We start from the raw sequence: 17,531 nt of genomic DNA, 5'->3' as shown, positions 1-17,531 counted from the left end.
ATAGAACAGAACTCACGACTTACGGCGTCTTGTCTCTAACTAACTCTTTTACATTACATTTTCAGTTTGCTTGCTTTTGCTATATTAGCAATCGTGAGTACTATTCCAATAAGCTTGTCATTGCAAGGTTTCATTCCTCCATAATATAATAAGTATTTGACAATACTCCTATTAGTTTTGCGTTGTTTTAGGCTAATCAAGAATTGGAAGAATGGCTCATTTAAACGGATATATGTTTGACAACAACAAAAAGGGACAAATCCAAGTAAGTTTAACATTATTTCAAAATTGACATTTAAAAATATTAGTTGTAAGATGGGGTATGTTACATTTATCCCATAGTTTTTAATTTTAACCACTTTTAGGTTATAACGGGAAACGGCACTTTACCTAACTCGTTTTGGCGGTAAGACCAGACCCTGTACATAAAAAAAAGAATGAAGCGGTCAAGTGGAGTTTTTATGGTCAGTCCAGTAGGACTAGACTGAATCGGACTGGGCTGGAAGTATTTGGTTGGAATTGGAACTTGCTAGGCTCGTAACACATCCTTCAAGATCTTTTTCGAGGTTTTACCTCAACTCAAATTCAATCTGACTTGAGCACACAGTCCACACCCACCCACAGGAACGGACCAATAAATAATAGATCTAGTTTCTGTTTGGTTATGTAACTGTCTGCTAGCTGGTTTGCTATAAGTAAAAAGTTTGATAGGTTACTAAACTGTAATTTTGAAAGTTTTTACACAGTGAATTTAGTTGACACTAGACATTTATTTGGCCTATTTTGGATCTTATGTTTTGGTAATATGGAGTCTAACTATGATGAGGATTTAAATGACAATATTTTTTTCCAAGTTCTTCAAGAAAGCCACCTGGAGCTGTTTGAGAAAGCCACTGTAGATGGTTGGGTTATTTGTGTCCCCAGAGCTGGATCTCTACCTAGGTATGCCTTAAACCATGAAGATTTTTTCAATCATATTTTAATACCGAGTGATGAGCTGCCAGAAACACATTTCAGAACTTTAAATGATAAAGATGTAAGAATCTGTAATAGGGTTGTAACTGTTGAACCAGGTAGTAATTCAAGTCCTTTTAGCACTCATGTTTTGTTTGAAGAAACATTTTATACTGAAGACATGCTTAAATATAAGGTGCTCTGTATTGATAGTCCATTAGAACAGTTTCCGAATAAACTTAATTGTGAAACAGGCATTGTCTCAATCGAAACTCTGCGAGATTGTATTGATTTAATTTGGACTGAAAGTGGCAGTAAAGACATTTTAGAAAAAATGGACGAAACAATTGCATTGTTTTTGTCTAGAAATCACCGTCTTGAATTCAAACCTTTGCAAATACAGAAAGAAATAACCAGCAACTTGTACGTCCATTGTCTTCAAATGACAATGCAAGATAGTAGGATCAGAGAAAAGGCAAACATGAATCGTCATTTTTTGGAAAATATCAAACTGAGTGTTGAATCTTATGTACATCATGGGATTTACAAGAAACTAATCAAAGGAATAACAGCTTGTACTGCCTTTGAAGACAGCATGTTCAACAAAACTGTGAGAAACCTTGCAGACATCCAGCTAAGGGATCTTGACATTCGCAGCGATCTAGCTGATACTGTGCCCAAAGCGCGAAGTGAATTAGCTCGAGTTGATGGCTACAGTACTGTGCTAGGCAAAGTCGGATGTCTCAAAAGAACACTAGCTGCTATTTCACGTCAAGACTTGTCAAACTCCAAGCAAGGCAATGTTGTAGCCGCAGATGATTTACTTCCAATGTTTATTTTTCTGGTCATTAAATCAGGCCTTCCAAATTGGATCGCTCATCTTACATATATGAGACAATTTAATTTTTCAGCATCGAACGAAGTTCATGTAGATCAAGACAGCTTCTTGGTGACTTCTTTGGAAGCTGCCATAGAACATGTTAAGTCAGGGATTTTAACAGGACCTTCTTCTCCAGAATCACAGCTGACTTTTGATGAAGAGAGCGAAACAGAGTCTGTATCAGGAATTTTTGAAACTCATCGAAGTACCGGCAGCAGCTCTGACAGCACAAATGAGTCGTTGTGTAAACTATTTGATGCAGCTCGCCTGGGAAGTGAAGAAGATGTTGAACGGATTTTGAAAGAATTTGCGGCTCAAGCAGGCCACATCGACCTCAAACGTCTTTGTCATCCTTTATGTTCATGTGAAAAATGTAAGACCGAGACATTTATGAAAAACCTTAAGCTGTGTCATCCTCTCTGCTCTTGTGATAAGTGTGAGAGCCAAGTTTCACAAATAATGAAAAACACCTCTCCGACCATTCACTCTTGCGATGACCGTGGATATACTGCACTTCATATAGCATGTATGTATGGCAAACCCAAAGTAGTTGATATCCTTCTGTCTCACGGTGCAAACGTTCATGCTACTGACTACTCTGGAGCTACCCCTTTGCATTATGCTTCATCTCGAGGACATCAAAATGCACTGTTACTCATTATTCACAGTGGTGCCGACATTAACTGTTTTGATAATGATGGTAATACTCCTCTACATTTTGCTGCAAGTAACGGTCATGAAGGGTGTGTCAAGGCAATTGTTTATTTTGCTGAACACAGTGGGACTGAGTTACACATCAATAAAAGAAACAATCATGGAGATACTGCGTTGCACAATGCCTCCAGATGGGGTTATGAAATGATTGTCAAGCTAATTCTAAATGCTGGAGCAGACCCGACCATAGAAAACAAGCGTAAATTAACTCCAATCGACTATGCCCACAACCTTCATATTGCCAGGCTTCTAAACACGAGACCGACAACAAGTAGAGTGAGGTTAATTGTTCCTCAGTTTAAAAGAGAGAAGCTGGATATGACAGTGGCTGCAGCTTCGAAAGCAAGACTAGACTTTACTGACGACCTTCAAAGAGGAAAGAGCCCAACATGTGGTGAATATCCTCGGACAACTGAAGAAATCAAGAAGATTGAACGGGTACTTCGATGCATTATCCAGGGCGACATACGATTGGCATGCTTTTACCTAGGTCTTGAGGGTCATTCTGTGTCACCAAGAAAGAAATGTCATCCCTTGTGTGATTGCAAACATTCCTCCGGTCTAGACGATATTGGTGGTGTCACTCCGCACGATGTGATACTTGTCAACACTTGCAACGTTGAAGGTCTAACTCCACTCCACGTGGCGGCCATGCATGGACGAACGGACCTTGTTGAAAAACTCATCGATGCTGGTGCCGTACTTGATGTTCAATCGAAGAAAAGTATGACTCCAATACATCTTGCATGTCTACACCAGAGAATGGATGTCGTCAAAGTACTTCTTGACTCTCACTGTGACCTAAACTGTCAGGACCAGAATGGAAATACACCTCTTCACTATGCCTGTCAAACAAACAATACACGTCTTGTAAAACTGTTGATGGAAAATTGTCCAAACTTGGAACTGCGCAACACTAAAGGCAAGACTGCGTTGGATGAGGCTGAAGATAAGATGTCTTTTTCGATTGCAAGAATGCTCTCCACCAATAAGGATTCCGGCTGTGATAGTTCTTGATATTGAAATTTCTGTAAGTCAGTTTTTTTGTTTACTAGGATATAATAGTAGGCCTATGTATATGGTGAAAGATAACAGTTGATCACATTCAGTCAGTATAGGCTTTCCCATAACTCAACAATAGATTGGTTTTGTATAATTTAGATTAAGAAAACGTTAAGACCAATTCATAACTTTTTAACATTTTATGGTGCATGATAAAAGTAATTTACCATTATCGGTAGCCTATTTATAAGTTTCTTAAACTCTAATATCCTAAAGGTGCTTAGCAAAGTTAACATGTATTTAGAGATAAAATTTCAAAGTTTTAAGTAATATGCTGATTAAGAAGTTAATTTGAATTTTGCTTTACATGAAAGACAAAGAACACAATTGATATGGCAAACATAATGTGATGATTGTTAATTGTAGTAGGCCTATTATTTTCTCAATTTCTAAACTTAATACCTACAATAAGGGTTTTCTCTGTAACATCCCTTTCCAGCTGTCATATTTACTAAACCGATTTTCACGATTGAGGTTTCATTTAAAGCTTGATCCAGCGCACTTGCAAATAGTAACGAAAAAATTTCTTTAAATGCTTCACCCCCTTGCATTTAAATTATTTCACTAGAGTTCCCCACTTCTTCTTTAAAACGGATTACAGTAAGTATGAACTGTAATCTAACAGCTGTTTAGCCACAGTCGGACTGTAAGCAAGACACCAGACATAACAGTTAAAAGTTTATAAAAAAGGATTTTTAAAAGGCTACTTTTTTAATGGGAACCTTATTGAGATAGGCAAATCACTTTTCAGTCTTTATGGTGCAGATCTAGATCTTTGAAAAATAAAATGCATTATTACGGTATTTTTACCTTGGAAATAAGTTTTGATCCCTATTAAAATGTGCAATTCATGCAGGGGTCGCCTTGTTATTTGAAAAGAAATCTAAAAACATTACTGTACTATAAACACACCAATTGCGTTGCCAATACTAAGATTGCATATATTTAGGGTCTATCATTTTATCTTTGTAATTTGTTTTAGACTAGAGTAGGCCCCTACTAAATATTTTATAGCCCTAAATTAGTGTTTTGTACACATGCTGCTACATAAGCAGACAATTTGTTTTTTGTATTTTAAATTGTTTTATTTGAGTCAACAGAAAATCTTTTCTTCTGTAGCTGCTGATTCCTCCCATATTGTACTTTTGTTGTTTGTTAGTTTATTGAACTGAGCAGTAATATCTGTGTTAAAACCTAGTTATTAGGTTTCAGAATTATGGATTGCTTGGGATTGAGACCTCTAAGCTGAACCCTAAATTCAACGAGCTAATTTTCACAGTAGCCAAGTTTTTTTTTCATCTTCTATAACTTGGCCCCACAATATCTTAAATTTATCAATCATTTAAATATTGGAAAATAACTAGCTTCTTCTATATAAAATAACTATTATGTGAGTGTCTTTTCCATTTTTTGAGGAACTTAACTTGATGAATACTCTTAGGGATGGGTAGGTAACTGTGTTCGGATAAAAATTATTGACAAATCTTAACCGCATACAGTAAAACCCCTAATATTTGGCCTACATGGGACCGAGCCCCTGGCCGGATAACATTTTGGCCGTATAAACCAACCTATTATTAAAACGATGATATGTATCCAATAACAACTTGTGATTGGTTCTAAAAGTAGTGTTTAAAGTATCTTTTTGGAATCTACTAGCTCAACTGAGTAATGATCCCGCTAAAAATGTGTATGAACAGGAAGCAGATAAACCGTGAGAACGCTCAAATCATGGAGACTACGTGTACAGCCACGGGAAATATTTTTGGTATTGCTTCTGGGAAGTGATCGGATAAACTGAGGACCGGAAATTTCTGACGCCAAATATTAGGAGTTCTACTGTACTGTAATGAATTTTGTTTTTTTTTGTTCCTGTTATATTCTATCAATTACTTAATTATGCTCTCTAAAAAAATATTGCCATAGTCTCATTTTAGTATAGGCCTACTGTACTGATTAACTAACCATTTCAACTTGTGTTCAATACCATAAATAGAGATTATACTATCTCAGCCTAAATCACATTCACTACAAGTCCTCATTCATTTGTAATAGTTTAAACTGTATGGTCATAACAAAAATATACAAAAAATGCATAGTCAAACATAATATGATGATAAAATAATGAACTATTTATAGCCTTAGGAGCATGTTTATATTGTAGAGGGATCTACAAGGTATGATTGTCTCATTTTAACCCAGATTTAGTGTTAAGCTAGTAGAACCTTTGTAACAAGACTCTCACGGGGGTTATAAAATAAGTCTGATTATCAAGGTTGACTTCTTATTGAGGTTTGCAATAACATGTGTTTAGAGGTAAAATAATACACCTAGAGGGATTTGAAAAATGCACTTGTTATCAAGAGTGACTTGTTATCGAGGGTCTTCTTTTCGAGGTTCCACTGTAATACATCGGTAATATACTCTTATCAGTTGTTAGACCTACTTAGGCAATATTTGTATACACATAAGGTATGCTAAGCATTATTTTAAAACACATTTAAATACTGAGAGATTATCAAACCTAGTCAGCTCTTCAGATATTCCCGTTTTAATATCTGGAAACCTATCAAACTAAAAATGAAAATTCCAAACAATTGTTAAAGAACCAACTTAAAAAAAAACCTGTCAACTATAATGTACAGGTTACTGCACATGGGGCATGTTTATACTTGCAAGTCATTGTACAATATTACTTTTTGTTGACTAATACCTGAACCACATTACATTGTAAGTTTTGTATTGTATTGTATAAAACCACGTTGATTGTTTGTCAACAAACAACTATTAACTTATTACTTTATTTTCCGAAAACCAGATATATTTGATAGACTACAATTTGCTTAAAAGGAACGGTATAAACCAGGAGTCTCCAACCCTTTTTCCCTTGAGGACCAAACAGTACATTTTTGTAGGGAAGTTGGGCCAGTCATATTTCAGTTAAGTGCAGAAAGTTAACCCCCCCCCCCCTCCCTGCAGCATAAACTTACGGTGTTGCAAACCAAAATTCCAGAAAAGCCTAATAAAACACAGGATGACACAAATCTTTTGTAACAACTATAAAACTTTCAGTTATAAGCTCATTTGGGATTGCAATGCAATTTGTAGTTCTGATAATTGTGATTCATTTCAAACTACTATCCATCTTGGCAGATCTGTATTTAGATGATTCGACCACTGCATGTTTCCTGCTAATTTTCCTCTACCAAAAAAAATTGGTAGTTGAGAGACGTGTACTATATACTCATATTTGAACATGATAACCAGCAGAGATGGAGACTGGAATTGTAGGAGAATTTTGTTGAACGGAAAAAAACATTGAATTGTACCTACTTGAATTTGGTATGAGCTAAAAGTTATATCAATATTCTATTGCCCAATCTCCATTCATTGACAGCGTTCTATTGGTTCTCTTTTAACGTAAAGAAATCACAATAACCCGTGATAAGGGTTGTGCAGGAAACGATTACAGTATGGCTAAGACCGCAATATATAGTCTCTAGTGTCTCCGCAATCGCGAGAAATGATTACGGCATCGCTGAGACCCCATTATATGTTCACAAGTGTCACTGCGATTGCGGGAAATGATTACGGCATCGGCATCGCTGAGACCGCAATATATGTTCACAAGTGTCACTGCAATCGCGGGAAATTATTACGGCATCGCTGAGACCGCAATATATGTTCACAAGTGTCACTGCAATCGCGGGAAATGATTACGGTATCACTGAGACTGCAAAGATATGGTAACCAGTGTTACGGCGATCGAGGGAAACGATCATGGTATAGCAAAGACTGCCAGAACACAGCTGTTTATGCGATTGGGAGAAAAGATTATCAATGTTTGCTATCAAAAATATTTATTTCCATTAGCCTAGGCTGACTTTCTGTGGGGCGGATGTGGCGGTAGGTTGAAATGGAGACCCCTGGTCTAAAACATAGTCTTTTAACCTGTTGTAAGACTTATTTAATTGCCCTATAAACATCACAACTGATGTATAGAATCTCATGATAAAACAAGCTACTTTTAGATAGAAGGTCCAAGCTCTTTAACACTTTCATGGCTAACCAACCAGCTATATGTTTTACTAGAAGAGTAATGTAATAGGGAAGGTCCTAATCTTTAAAATATGTAACTTGGTAATCAATTTGAAAATTAATTTTTACTAGCATAAAACAGGTATGGTAAGATCTCTAATGTAGGTACTCTTCCAAATTATGCTGTGATATGGCTACTTAATCTATAATAAGAAAAACTTGAATTGTACATTCCAATACAGTAGATATCCTCTTAACTGGACACCTTTTACATTGCTGTTGTTTTGGCTGGCCTTCGAAAGTTTCTATCTTTTAGCCGGCTGTTTTTTAACAAGTTGGTTTAATTAGCCAAATTGATGTTTGGCTGCAGTCTCCCGGTTAAGGTGGTGTCTACTGTCTTACTGGATATCTTAGTTATATTTATATATATATATATAGATTAGCTAACATAATTTATTACAACACACCTGAAATCTTTGTTTTAAAACAGTTTTCGGATATTTTAATCGTGTGCTAATAGGCAGCCCATCTAAAAAAAATACTCTTAAATCCTTTAAATTTGTTTAAATAGGTTTTGTGAGGAAGGGTATACAATTTCACCTTGGTATCTTGTTAGCATTAGGATGTAATGTATCATTGCTCATTACAACCTTTAGGGAAACACTCCTGTAAACGGGACACAAATCAAGATCAATTTCTTTCAAATTGAGCAAAAAGTTGTCTTTAAACAGCTAAAAAAGAGTTAATTGGTGATTCCAATTTAGAAACACAAATCTTATTCATATTTATAGGCTTGTTATTAATAAATCATGAGCTAGTTTGTCATTAGAGCAACAGGGTTTATGTAGACAGCTTATTTAGGCCCTATATTCTTAGTTAGTTAAAATGTAATCAATGATTTTATGTTTCTATTCATACCATCTTAGGTAAAAGATGTACCCTAAACATGTTTCCTAATTCCTTAATTTAAGAAAAAAATCCTAATTCTTAAAAGGTTCTTTAAAATAAAGATTTCAGTTAAAATAGGACTAAAAAAATATTTTGTATAATCAGTCAGTCCTAATATTACCAATAATACTCATTAACAACTTTACATAGATTAAAATTAATTAAGACATGGAAGTGTGATGTGAAAAACTGTGATATTTGTAAATAAAAATAGCTATTTTTTACCTTTTATGGATTTTAATTTATCCATCCATGTCTATGTAATCTTGTAAAATCCAACAAACAAAAGTAGGTATAAATAATTAGCCAAAATAAGTTTGGCAAATTGAATAAGTTGGTAAAATTGGCCAAGGGATGGAAAATTACAATACATGTATCATGTACCATGAAATGGATTTTACTTCATGGGTTGTAGATGCAACAGCAACAGTGTAGCTATGGAACTTTTAGCAAAAATCTTAAATCAAATTAACTTTTATGACTAAAAACTGATAATTCTGGTTGACTATAAACTTATGAACCCGTTCTTTAATCAAATTGGAACACACTCAGACAATGTAGCAAAATGAAATGAACAAAAACCTTTGCATCACATAGCAGTTAGCTACAATATTATTAAAAACCATCAAAACGGTTCAATCCATCGACCTCTAGGTTTGCTGCTTATTACAATCTCTTACTTCTTACATTTAGAGAAACATGCATTAAGAAGGTTCACACACCAAGGAACTGAAAAAAAATTGCATTAGCAAGCCTTATTTTGAAGCGTTGAAATTCATTAACGCTTTATGTTCCAAGAGTAGGAAATGAATCCTAACTTTAGTTGTGGTTGCCACTTGAACATTATATCATTGGCTTACTGGCTTAAATTATCATCATTGGATACTGAAGTAAACTTTCCATCCTGATGAACCAAAAACCAGCTGAAGCAAAATTTTTATTCAAAAAGGTAGACTTAGTCGTTTACAGAGTGTGCTATAAAGGGTGGTCCATAAATAACGGATTATTTTTTAAACGTATGTCATATTTCAACACACGTAACAACAGCTGATTGACATTATTTATGGACCACTATTTATATAATAGCCCTAGTCTAATTTTCTCCCTTTAGTTTTTGTTTTCTTGATAGTTGACTATATGATATATAAATTGGTTTAAATACCTGCTTCTATGTAATCCAATACTTGCAACTATTGGATTACATAGAAGCAGGTATTAAACCAATTTACATATTCAACGTAATCCGGAGGCTTTACAATAAGTTGTCCATTCAGTGCACGTGGCTTGATTACAAAGTTCACACAGAAATCAGCAATATACAGCACACAGCTCAGTTCAACTATGTGTATATACAGGGTGCGGCAAAAAAACCGATCCATTTTCTGTAGGGCACTGTTTAGCGACAGGTCGTCTGAGGGTGGTGGGAGTAGGCTCGTTGGAAAGCCTATACAATGCCATTTTTTGTAGTCATAGAGCAGTGGTCGTATGAGCTATGTGCGATTGTTATCGAGACGTTTTTAAAAAGTAATGATTTAGTCATTGCAACTCAGAGGCAGTTCCGTGCTTTTATTCAATTAGGTCGACACAGAGAGGTTCCGTCGTGATTATCTTTATGGATGATTACCAAATTATACAGATTATTATTCTAATCCATAGGGATGAAAATTCACCTCAAAATTCCTATAACTGAGCGGTCAGACATGTTCAATGCAGCCGCTTGTTTTCGGGCTGGCCTACGAGGACTGTTTTCCACAGCAGCACCGAATGTTCTACCGAATGTTTGTTGTCTGGCGTCCGATCTGACTTTGGAAGGCCTGCCAGCTCCCTTTTCAACGCAGAAGCCGTTGTCCTAAAGTAAGTAGGTAACCCATCGCATTATTGTGCTACGCAACGGAACTTCTCCATGTCGCCTTAATTGAAAGAATGCATGAAACTGCTGCTGAGTAGCAATGAATGAATTCACTATTTTATAAAAACTACTCAGAAACAACAGCACTAGCTCAGGCGACCACTGCTGTTTGACTACAAAAAATTGCATTGTGTAGGCTTTCCAACGAGCCTACTCCCACCACTCTCGGACGACCTGTCGCTGAACAGTGCTCTTCAGAAAATAGATCGGTTTTTTTTGCCGCACCCTGTATGTATTTTTTTATCATTCTGGCTACAACTAAAACATGGAAATAGAATGTCTTCCTGGCTATAACTGGGCAAAGGTCGATGGTATTCCTATCACTCCTGTGTTGTTGGTAAATTGGCTGAAGCAGCCTTCAGTGCTCGTAGCAAGATAGTTGAGTTTTTACACTCCTAGGGACATATTATGCAAGAGAGATTTTAGATACCGTTAAAGTCTTCTCCAAAAAAGAGCATTAAATGACCAATATACCCATTTTTACCTATTGTACCCATTGTTCCATAAACCTATTTTTTTTAAATACAATTTTATTTAAATAGCCAATGTCAACTTAGGCTAGGATTATACTAGGACGCTGGCGTCCGGGATGCTGGCGTCCGAGAGGCTAGCGTCCCAAGTCGAGCCTAAAATGACGTGATTTGTGTTGGGATGCTAGCCTCTCGGACGGCCATTTTATTTCAATGTTTTGTCACTTTTTGTTTATATCTATTTAAATAACATTAGGTTTAACGAGTACCCAGATTTGCTGCTTTAAGGAGGCTAATATTGTGTGTTTTTAGTAAAATATTAATAGCTTAGTATGAAACAAATTGGCCAAGTTTGACCAAAATATATCCATACACAAGTAAATTCCAACAGTTAAAAATATTTTCTATAAGGCTGTGGTTTCCTAGACGCGTAATAGATGCGCTGCGTGTGCGCATCTAAGACGCAGCACACTTGTCTTATGGAGTTTCATGTAAGCGGTTTCCTAGGCTGCGTATCTAATGCGCGCGCATCTAATACGCGCGCACCAATAGCTGCGTATTTGACCGACTGCTCTCAGAGCAGTCGAATCTGAGTTACGCTGCGTTTTAGACATGTCTTGTGCAATGGATTTGGAAGTAAATGTTGTACATAAGGCAAAATTCTCCAACAGCGACGAAAAATTGATTGAATTTGTCTCTTCTAATGACATATTATGGAAATACTTTTCATACAATTAAAATTTTATAGTATTATATTTCATATCATTCGTTATGTAGTGTTAATTTTCCCATAATGTGTGATTTTAATATTTAATCCCCTTGTTACATGTTCTCTACAATTAATTTGTCCTCACATATTTTCTTATTGTTGTTACTGTATTAATAAATAAACCTAAATATTCTTTTCAAGTCAGCACAACCAACTCCCAAATATAAGTGTCCCCATAATTATTTTAAGAACTCCCGAACATCTTAGTAATAACTCTATATTAATTACTAGCATAGTACCCAAACTTCTTACAGGGTTGGCGTATAAGTACAAAATGATAATTGCAGTTATACTTGTAAAAGGTATTTTCATCGATTCGGTAAATCCCGAATAGGTAAATATAATAACAGTAAAAGCAAAGTTTGACAGGGTAAATGAAGATTTATTGTTTTCATTTTAAATTGACATGTTTGCTTTAACACTACAGTTAAAAGATGCGTGAAGGCCACGTATAGTTCCTAACATGTACTTTCCACTGCTTACGCTTCTTCAAAGCTTTTAATGCCAAAATATTCATTTCATTATCTAAATCATCGTATAACATCATAGTAGCCACTAGTAATCTCTCCCGTGAACTTATATTACGCACCAACCGTATGTATTGTACGCAGTCTAGGAAACCACTCACGGCAGCTGCGTTTTTGGACCTGGATAAAAGACGCTGCGCATCTAAACTGCTGCGCATCTACTACGCGTCTAGGAAACCACAGCCTAAGAATAACATGGGAATTATAAATTTACACTTATTTGAATTTTATACGTAACTAATAACCGTACAAAAACACTTTAATATACTTAATTATATGCTTTTAAGCTAATTAAAATTGCCTAGAGAGAAATATGACAAAACCCCTTTTTTACCCCATAAAACCCCGTTCCCAAGGAGGCACAAAATCGAGCGTCCGGTGGCTTTTTTAGCATCCGACGCTGGCATCCCTAGTATAATCGCCCCCATTTGATTTAATGCCCCGCTAGCGTCCCGGACGCCGGCCTCCCGGACGCCAGCGTCCTAGTATAATCCTAGCCTTAGTAGTAGCTCCAAGACTCCTCTTTTAAAAAGGAAAGGTAAATTTTTACACTAAATGTGCGTCTAACAAATTTTCCTTTAGGGAAGTAGCTATTGCCGTACGTCGCGCGGCAAGACCTAGACCCAGGACTCATCTACTTTTTCATTTTGATGTCCCCAGACAAGGTTATAAACACTAATCATTAGAAAATGGTTTATAAACAGGATGAATCAGACGGTTTTTCCCAACAAGCGTTAAAAAACTACCGTTTTTCATTGGAAATCCGCCATTTACAATTTTAAAATGTCACTTTGGGCACTTTTCTTTCAATGTTAGGATCATTAAAAGTACAAATATATGTCCGAAAAGTAATTAAAAAAATTAAAAACACGTACAAAATCCAAGACATTTTACAAATTTTAGAAGTAGGGCGTATTTTAAAGGTGGAGGAGTGTGATTTTCAGAAAAAACCGCTTAAGGGTGGATTGTAGAAAATTTAATCCCTAACCATGAAAATTCTTTCAAATCTTTGCTAGCTCTTACCGTTTTTGAGCTAAAGCCGATTAAAAAATATGTGTTTTCCTAAAAACGTGGGATTTAAGGGAATTTTTTGGGGGCGGGGTTGTAATTTGAAATAGAACTTTTTTTTATTCCTTCATGGTTTAGGACCTTGACAGACCTCCACAAAAAAATTCAGATCCCTAGCTGTTCTAGAAGTGGGTAAACATTTGTATACCTGATCAGTGAGTTACACAAGCGGCTGTATATCCCGTTGAAATATGTGCACGGGTGGTCTGATTCACCCTGTATATAGATAGATGTCCGTAACTCCATAACTTGAGTAATTTTAATGGAATTTAATGACAGCAATACAAAACGGAGCATCCTCTAGATATGTGGTTCGGATTCCACTGCATATAAACTGTAGGTCCCTTAGTTGCCATTAGCTGTATGGGCTATTAATTAACAGCTGTGCCTAAGGAATGTCGGCCTTAGTCACTAACAAGACTACAAGATTGCACCACTCATCCTACACTCATCTCCATTCATACTTGGCTTAAAATACCTACTATGCATGGTCGCCATTTCATTGAACAGTATTGAACAGTATTACTGATCTCTACCTTCTTAATTAAACTCAGTCTGACATTTTGCCTCAGATCATCTTTGGACCGATGTTCTCTGGGAAGACCACAGAACTTATCCGCAGACTCAAGAGATACAGATTTGCTGGTAAGATAATAGTTGTATTGATTGTTGTAATTTTAATGTAGACCATTGAACTTTCATTAGGAAATAAAAGCAATAGGGTACTTATGACAGCTGCCCAATGGTACAATGCTGATAATTTTGTATTTTATAAAAATTGTGACACAAGCCATGCATGTAAAAATGTTAACTGGCAATAAAGGAGTATTTGATTTAATTTGATAGGTCACTGTTTCTTGGCAAGGAAACAGTGACCCAAGAGTGTCCCAGCTTGGTCACCGACTGGGTCACCTGTTATGTGAATCTTCAGGTATGACACATTACTTCAAATGGAGCAGTTCACACTGGGACACTGTGACTAGGGTCACTGTCTGTGTGCACATTGTTCTTAACAAGTGAAGTTTTTGTAGAAGAAGTTTGTTGATTTAGAGCAATATAATGAGTGAAAGTGAAGTGGTAATAGATGAAGGGACGGAAGTTATACACAGATGGAAGTCCAAGTGTTTTCTGAGAATGGAAATAGTTTAAATTCAGAAACTGCGTCAGCAAATTGCAGCACCAGTAAAAAACAAATCCAAGCAAGTACATCAAGACGAGAAAAGTTTAAGGGAGGAAGAAGAATGGAAAATATTGCAGAGATTAGTACATGACAAACATGGGTCACTTCCTGGTCACGGTGATTTAGTGTGAAGGTGGCCTAAGGCTGTTGTTCTTTCTTAATATAAAAAGTGTTTCTATGATTTGTCATCTCTCCTTTTAATTATTTTATTTCAATTTAGTATATTTATATAAGTTACTTACCTTATTTGATGACCCCAATTTATACTGGTTACTGTCATTAATTCAATTAGACCAACATGAATACTCAAGAATCTTCCCCAACTCCTAGTACACCCTGCTTCACAAATCTTACTAATTCAAGTGAAAATTCCACCGTTTTGGAACAGAAATGTTTCACTTTGGTTTCATCAAATTGAAGGTCAATTTTCTCTTCATGGAATTTGGAAGGAAAAAACTACTGTAAATACAATTATGTAATGAGCTCAATGGACATGAAGTTGCAAGTCACCTTTCAGATTTTATTACCAAACCTTTGTCTCAAACTCCCCACTCTGACTTAAAAGAAAGGCTCTGCTCAGAATATGAAGTCTCAGAAAATGTCAAGCTAAAACAACTAACAACAGAAGTTTTTCTCGGAGATAAGAAGCCGACAACTCTTCTTCGTGAAATGAGAACCGCAGGCACACAGGTAACTGACAGGTTTTTGTAAGTTATTTTTTTACAACATCTACCTAGTGTTATTCGTACTGCTCTAGCTGCTTCTCAAACCGATTCTCTTGACAACTTAGCTAAGTTAGGTGACCAAGTACCTGAAGTATCAGCTGTCGACGACTACGTTTGTGCTCAAGAAGATGTCGCACAATCGGCTGATCGGATTTCCACCTTAGAAAAACAAGTAAGTGAACTAACTCAATCCATCGATGGACTTCTTAAGATAAATAAACAAAATTTGTCAACCAAACAGAAGAACAAGTTCTATCCTAAAGAGAAGAATGATCAAGGTGAATTTTTTTTCTGGTATCATTTCAAATTTGGCGATTATGCAAAAAAATGTGTTAAACCTTGTTTGTTTGCACCAAATATCAATTGCCAACAGGAAAACTTCCGGCCCCGTCACTAAATGCGGCTGAGGATGACAGGTGCTTTCAATCTTGCCACTTATTTGTAACTAACTTACCCTGTGGTCGGAACTTTCTCGTTGACTCCGGAGCAGACATATCTGTTTTGCCTCTCACAAACAAAGACATATTTACTGCAAGTAATAGACAATTATACGCTGCCAATGGTTCTGTTATTAAAATGTACCGTAAACATGACATCAAACTTGATCTAGGCTTGAAAAGAAAGTTTGCCTGGTCTTTCATTGTTGCAGATGTTACTTAACCCAAAATTGGGGCAGACTTTTATCACATAATGGTTTACTTGTCGATATTAAAAATAAAAGACTAATCGATAACAGGACTCAATTATCTGTTATGGGAATTCAAAAACGTTCAAATCAACAATCCGTTTTGATTCTTGACCCAAATGGAAAATACTCAAAACTCATCAACCAATATCTAAATTTACTTAAAGAAAATCCAAATTTTCTGTCTCACAGGACACAGTCTTTCACTCAATTCAGACAACAGGCCAACCTGTGAACTTTAGGGCTAGGCGTTTACCTCCAGAAAAACTTGCGGTAGCTAAAAAGGAGTTTCATAGGATGGTTGGGTTACTTAGGTATATGCAGGACTTCAAAAAGCTGTTGTCCACTTCATTTTGCTCCTGAAAGTGATGGTTCATGGAGACCTTGCGGGGATTACCCTGCCCTAAATGCCAAAACAGTTCCTGATAGATACCCCATACCTTATTTGCATGATTTTAACAGCCAGTTAAATGGAAAAACTATATTTTCCAAAATTGATCTTGTTTGGGCTTTTTATTACATTCCAGTAGCTCCTGATGACATTCCAAAAACGGCTGTCATAACACCTTTTGGTTTATTTGAATTTCTCAAAATGCCTTTTGGATTAAGGAAACTTTCCAGTGATATATCAATTCCCTCCTGCAAGATCTACAGTTTATCTTTTGCTACTTGGATGATATTTTGGTAGCATCCTCCTCAAAAGAACATATTATTCAATAGCAAACAGTTTTTGATAGACTTAATGAGCATCACATCAATATTAATGGGTACGTCAAAGGGCATATTTGGTGTGACTGAGAACCCTTTTCTTGGTTACACAGTTTCTAAACAAGGAATTTCTCCTCTTCCTGATAAAGTTGAAGCTATTGTTGACAACAGCTACAAACTTCCTGACACCATTCTTGAGCTTCGTAGATTTCTTGGACTTATACACTTTTACAGAAGTCACTCCCTAACGCAGCTGCTACTCAGCAAAAACTATTTGATTTGTGTAAGGATACACATAAATGTGACAAACGAAAAATAAGTTGGACTTCAGAATCCAAGAAAGCTTTTGAGGATGCAAGAGTCAGCTAGTCAATGCCACACTTCTACCTCACCCCTCTCCTGATGCTCTTTTAGCTCTCATGGTCGATGCATCGAACTTTGCTAAAGGTTCGTCCCTTCACCAAATTTGTAATGGGAACTTTGATCCTCTTTGTTTTTTTTCTAAATCCCTCACAACTCAGAAACGATACAGTACCTATGACAGGGAGCTCCTGGCTGCATATCCATAAAGCATATCCGTTATCTCCTTGAAGGGCAAAGTTTTGTTATATACAGTAGAACCTCTTTAATCCGAACGCCTCATTGCTGTACTCTATACACAGAACAGTAGTTTTCATTGGATACTGTATTTTTTGGTATACGCAGTGTAATTGTTTCTATTGTAATGTACCGTACTGTTTATTCCCTATGTTTATTACGGTACTGTATTAAATAAACACTGTATTTCACCTTATAAAGTATTTTTTACTTTTCCCTAGCAATTGCTATGTAAAAACAACAATATGTTCTGTAATCCGAACTATTCAATAGTCCGAACTACCCCTGGTCCCAATT

At 36.2% G+C, this 17,531-nt stretch overlaps 1 protein-coding gene across 3 annotated transcripts in view; it reads left to right on the top strand.

Annotated features, from left to right (window-relative positions):
• LOC128999306 (thymidine kinase, cytosolic-like) overlaps positions 1-17,531 on the top strand; it is a 31,711-nt gene continuing 14,180 nt past the window's right edge. Inside the window, exons 1-2 of one of the 3 annotated variants that reach the window (XM_054425733.1) lie at positions 1-265; positions 13,912-13,984. In XM_054425733.1, coding sequence (XP_054281708.1) covers positions 212-265; positions 13,912-13,984 — 127 coding nt within the window. In that variant the 5' untranslated portion in view covers positions 1-211. Of the gene's footprint in view, positions 266-702; positions 3,579-13,911; positions 13,985-17,531 lie in introns of those variants that run through there. The other 2 variants (XM_054425731.1, XM_054425732.1) reach the window with 2 other exon arrangements.

The sequence above is a fragment of the Macrosteles quadrilineatus genome, unplaced genomic scaffold (assembly GCF_028750875.1).
Source record: "Macrosteles quadrilineatus isolate MER2022 unplaced genomic scaffold, UCM_ALF_1.0 Scaffold_8__2_contigs__length_117827958, whole genome shotgun sequence".
Classification (NCBI taxonomy): domain Eukaryota; kingdom Metazoa; phylum Arthropoda; class Insecta; order Hemiptera; family Cicadellidae; genus Macrosteles; species Macrosteles quadrilineatus.
This window is presented reverse-complemented; position numbering and strand designations above follow the sequence as displayed.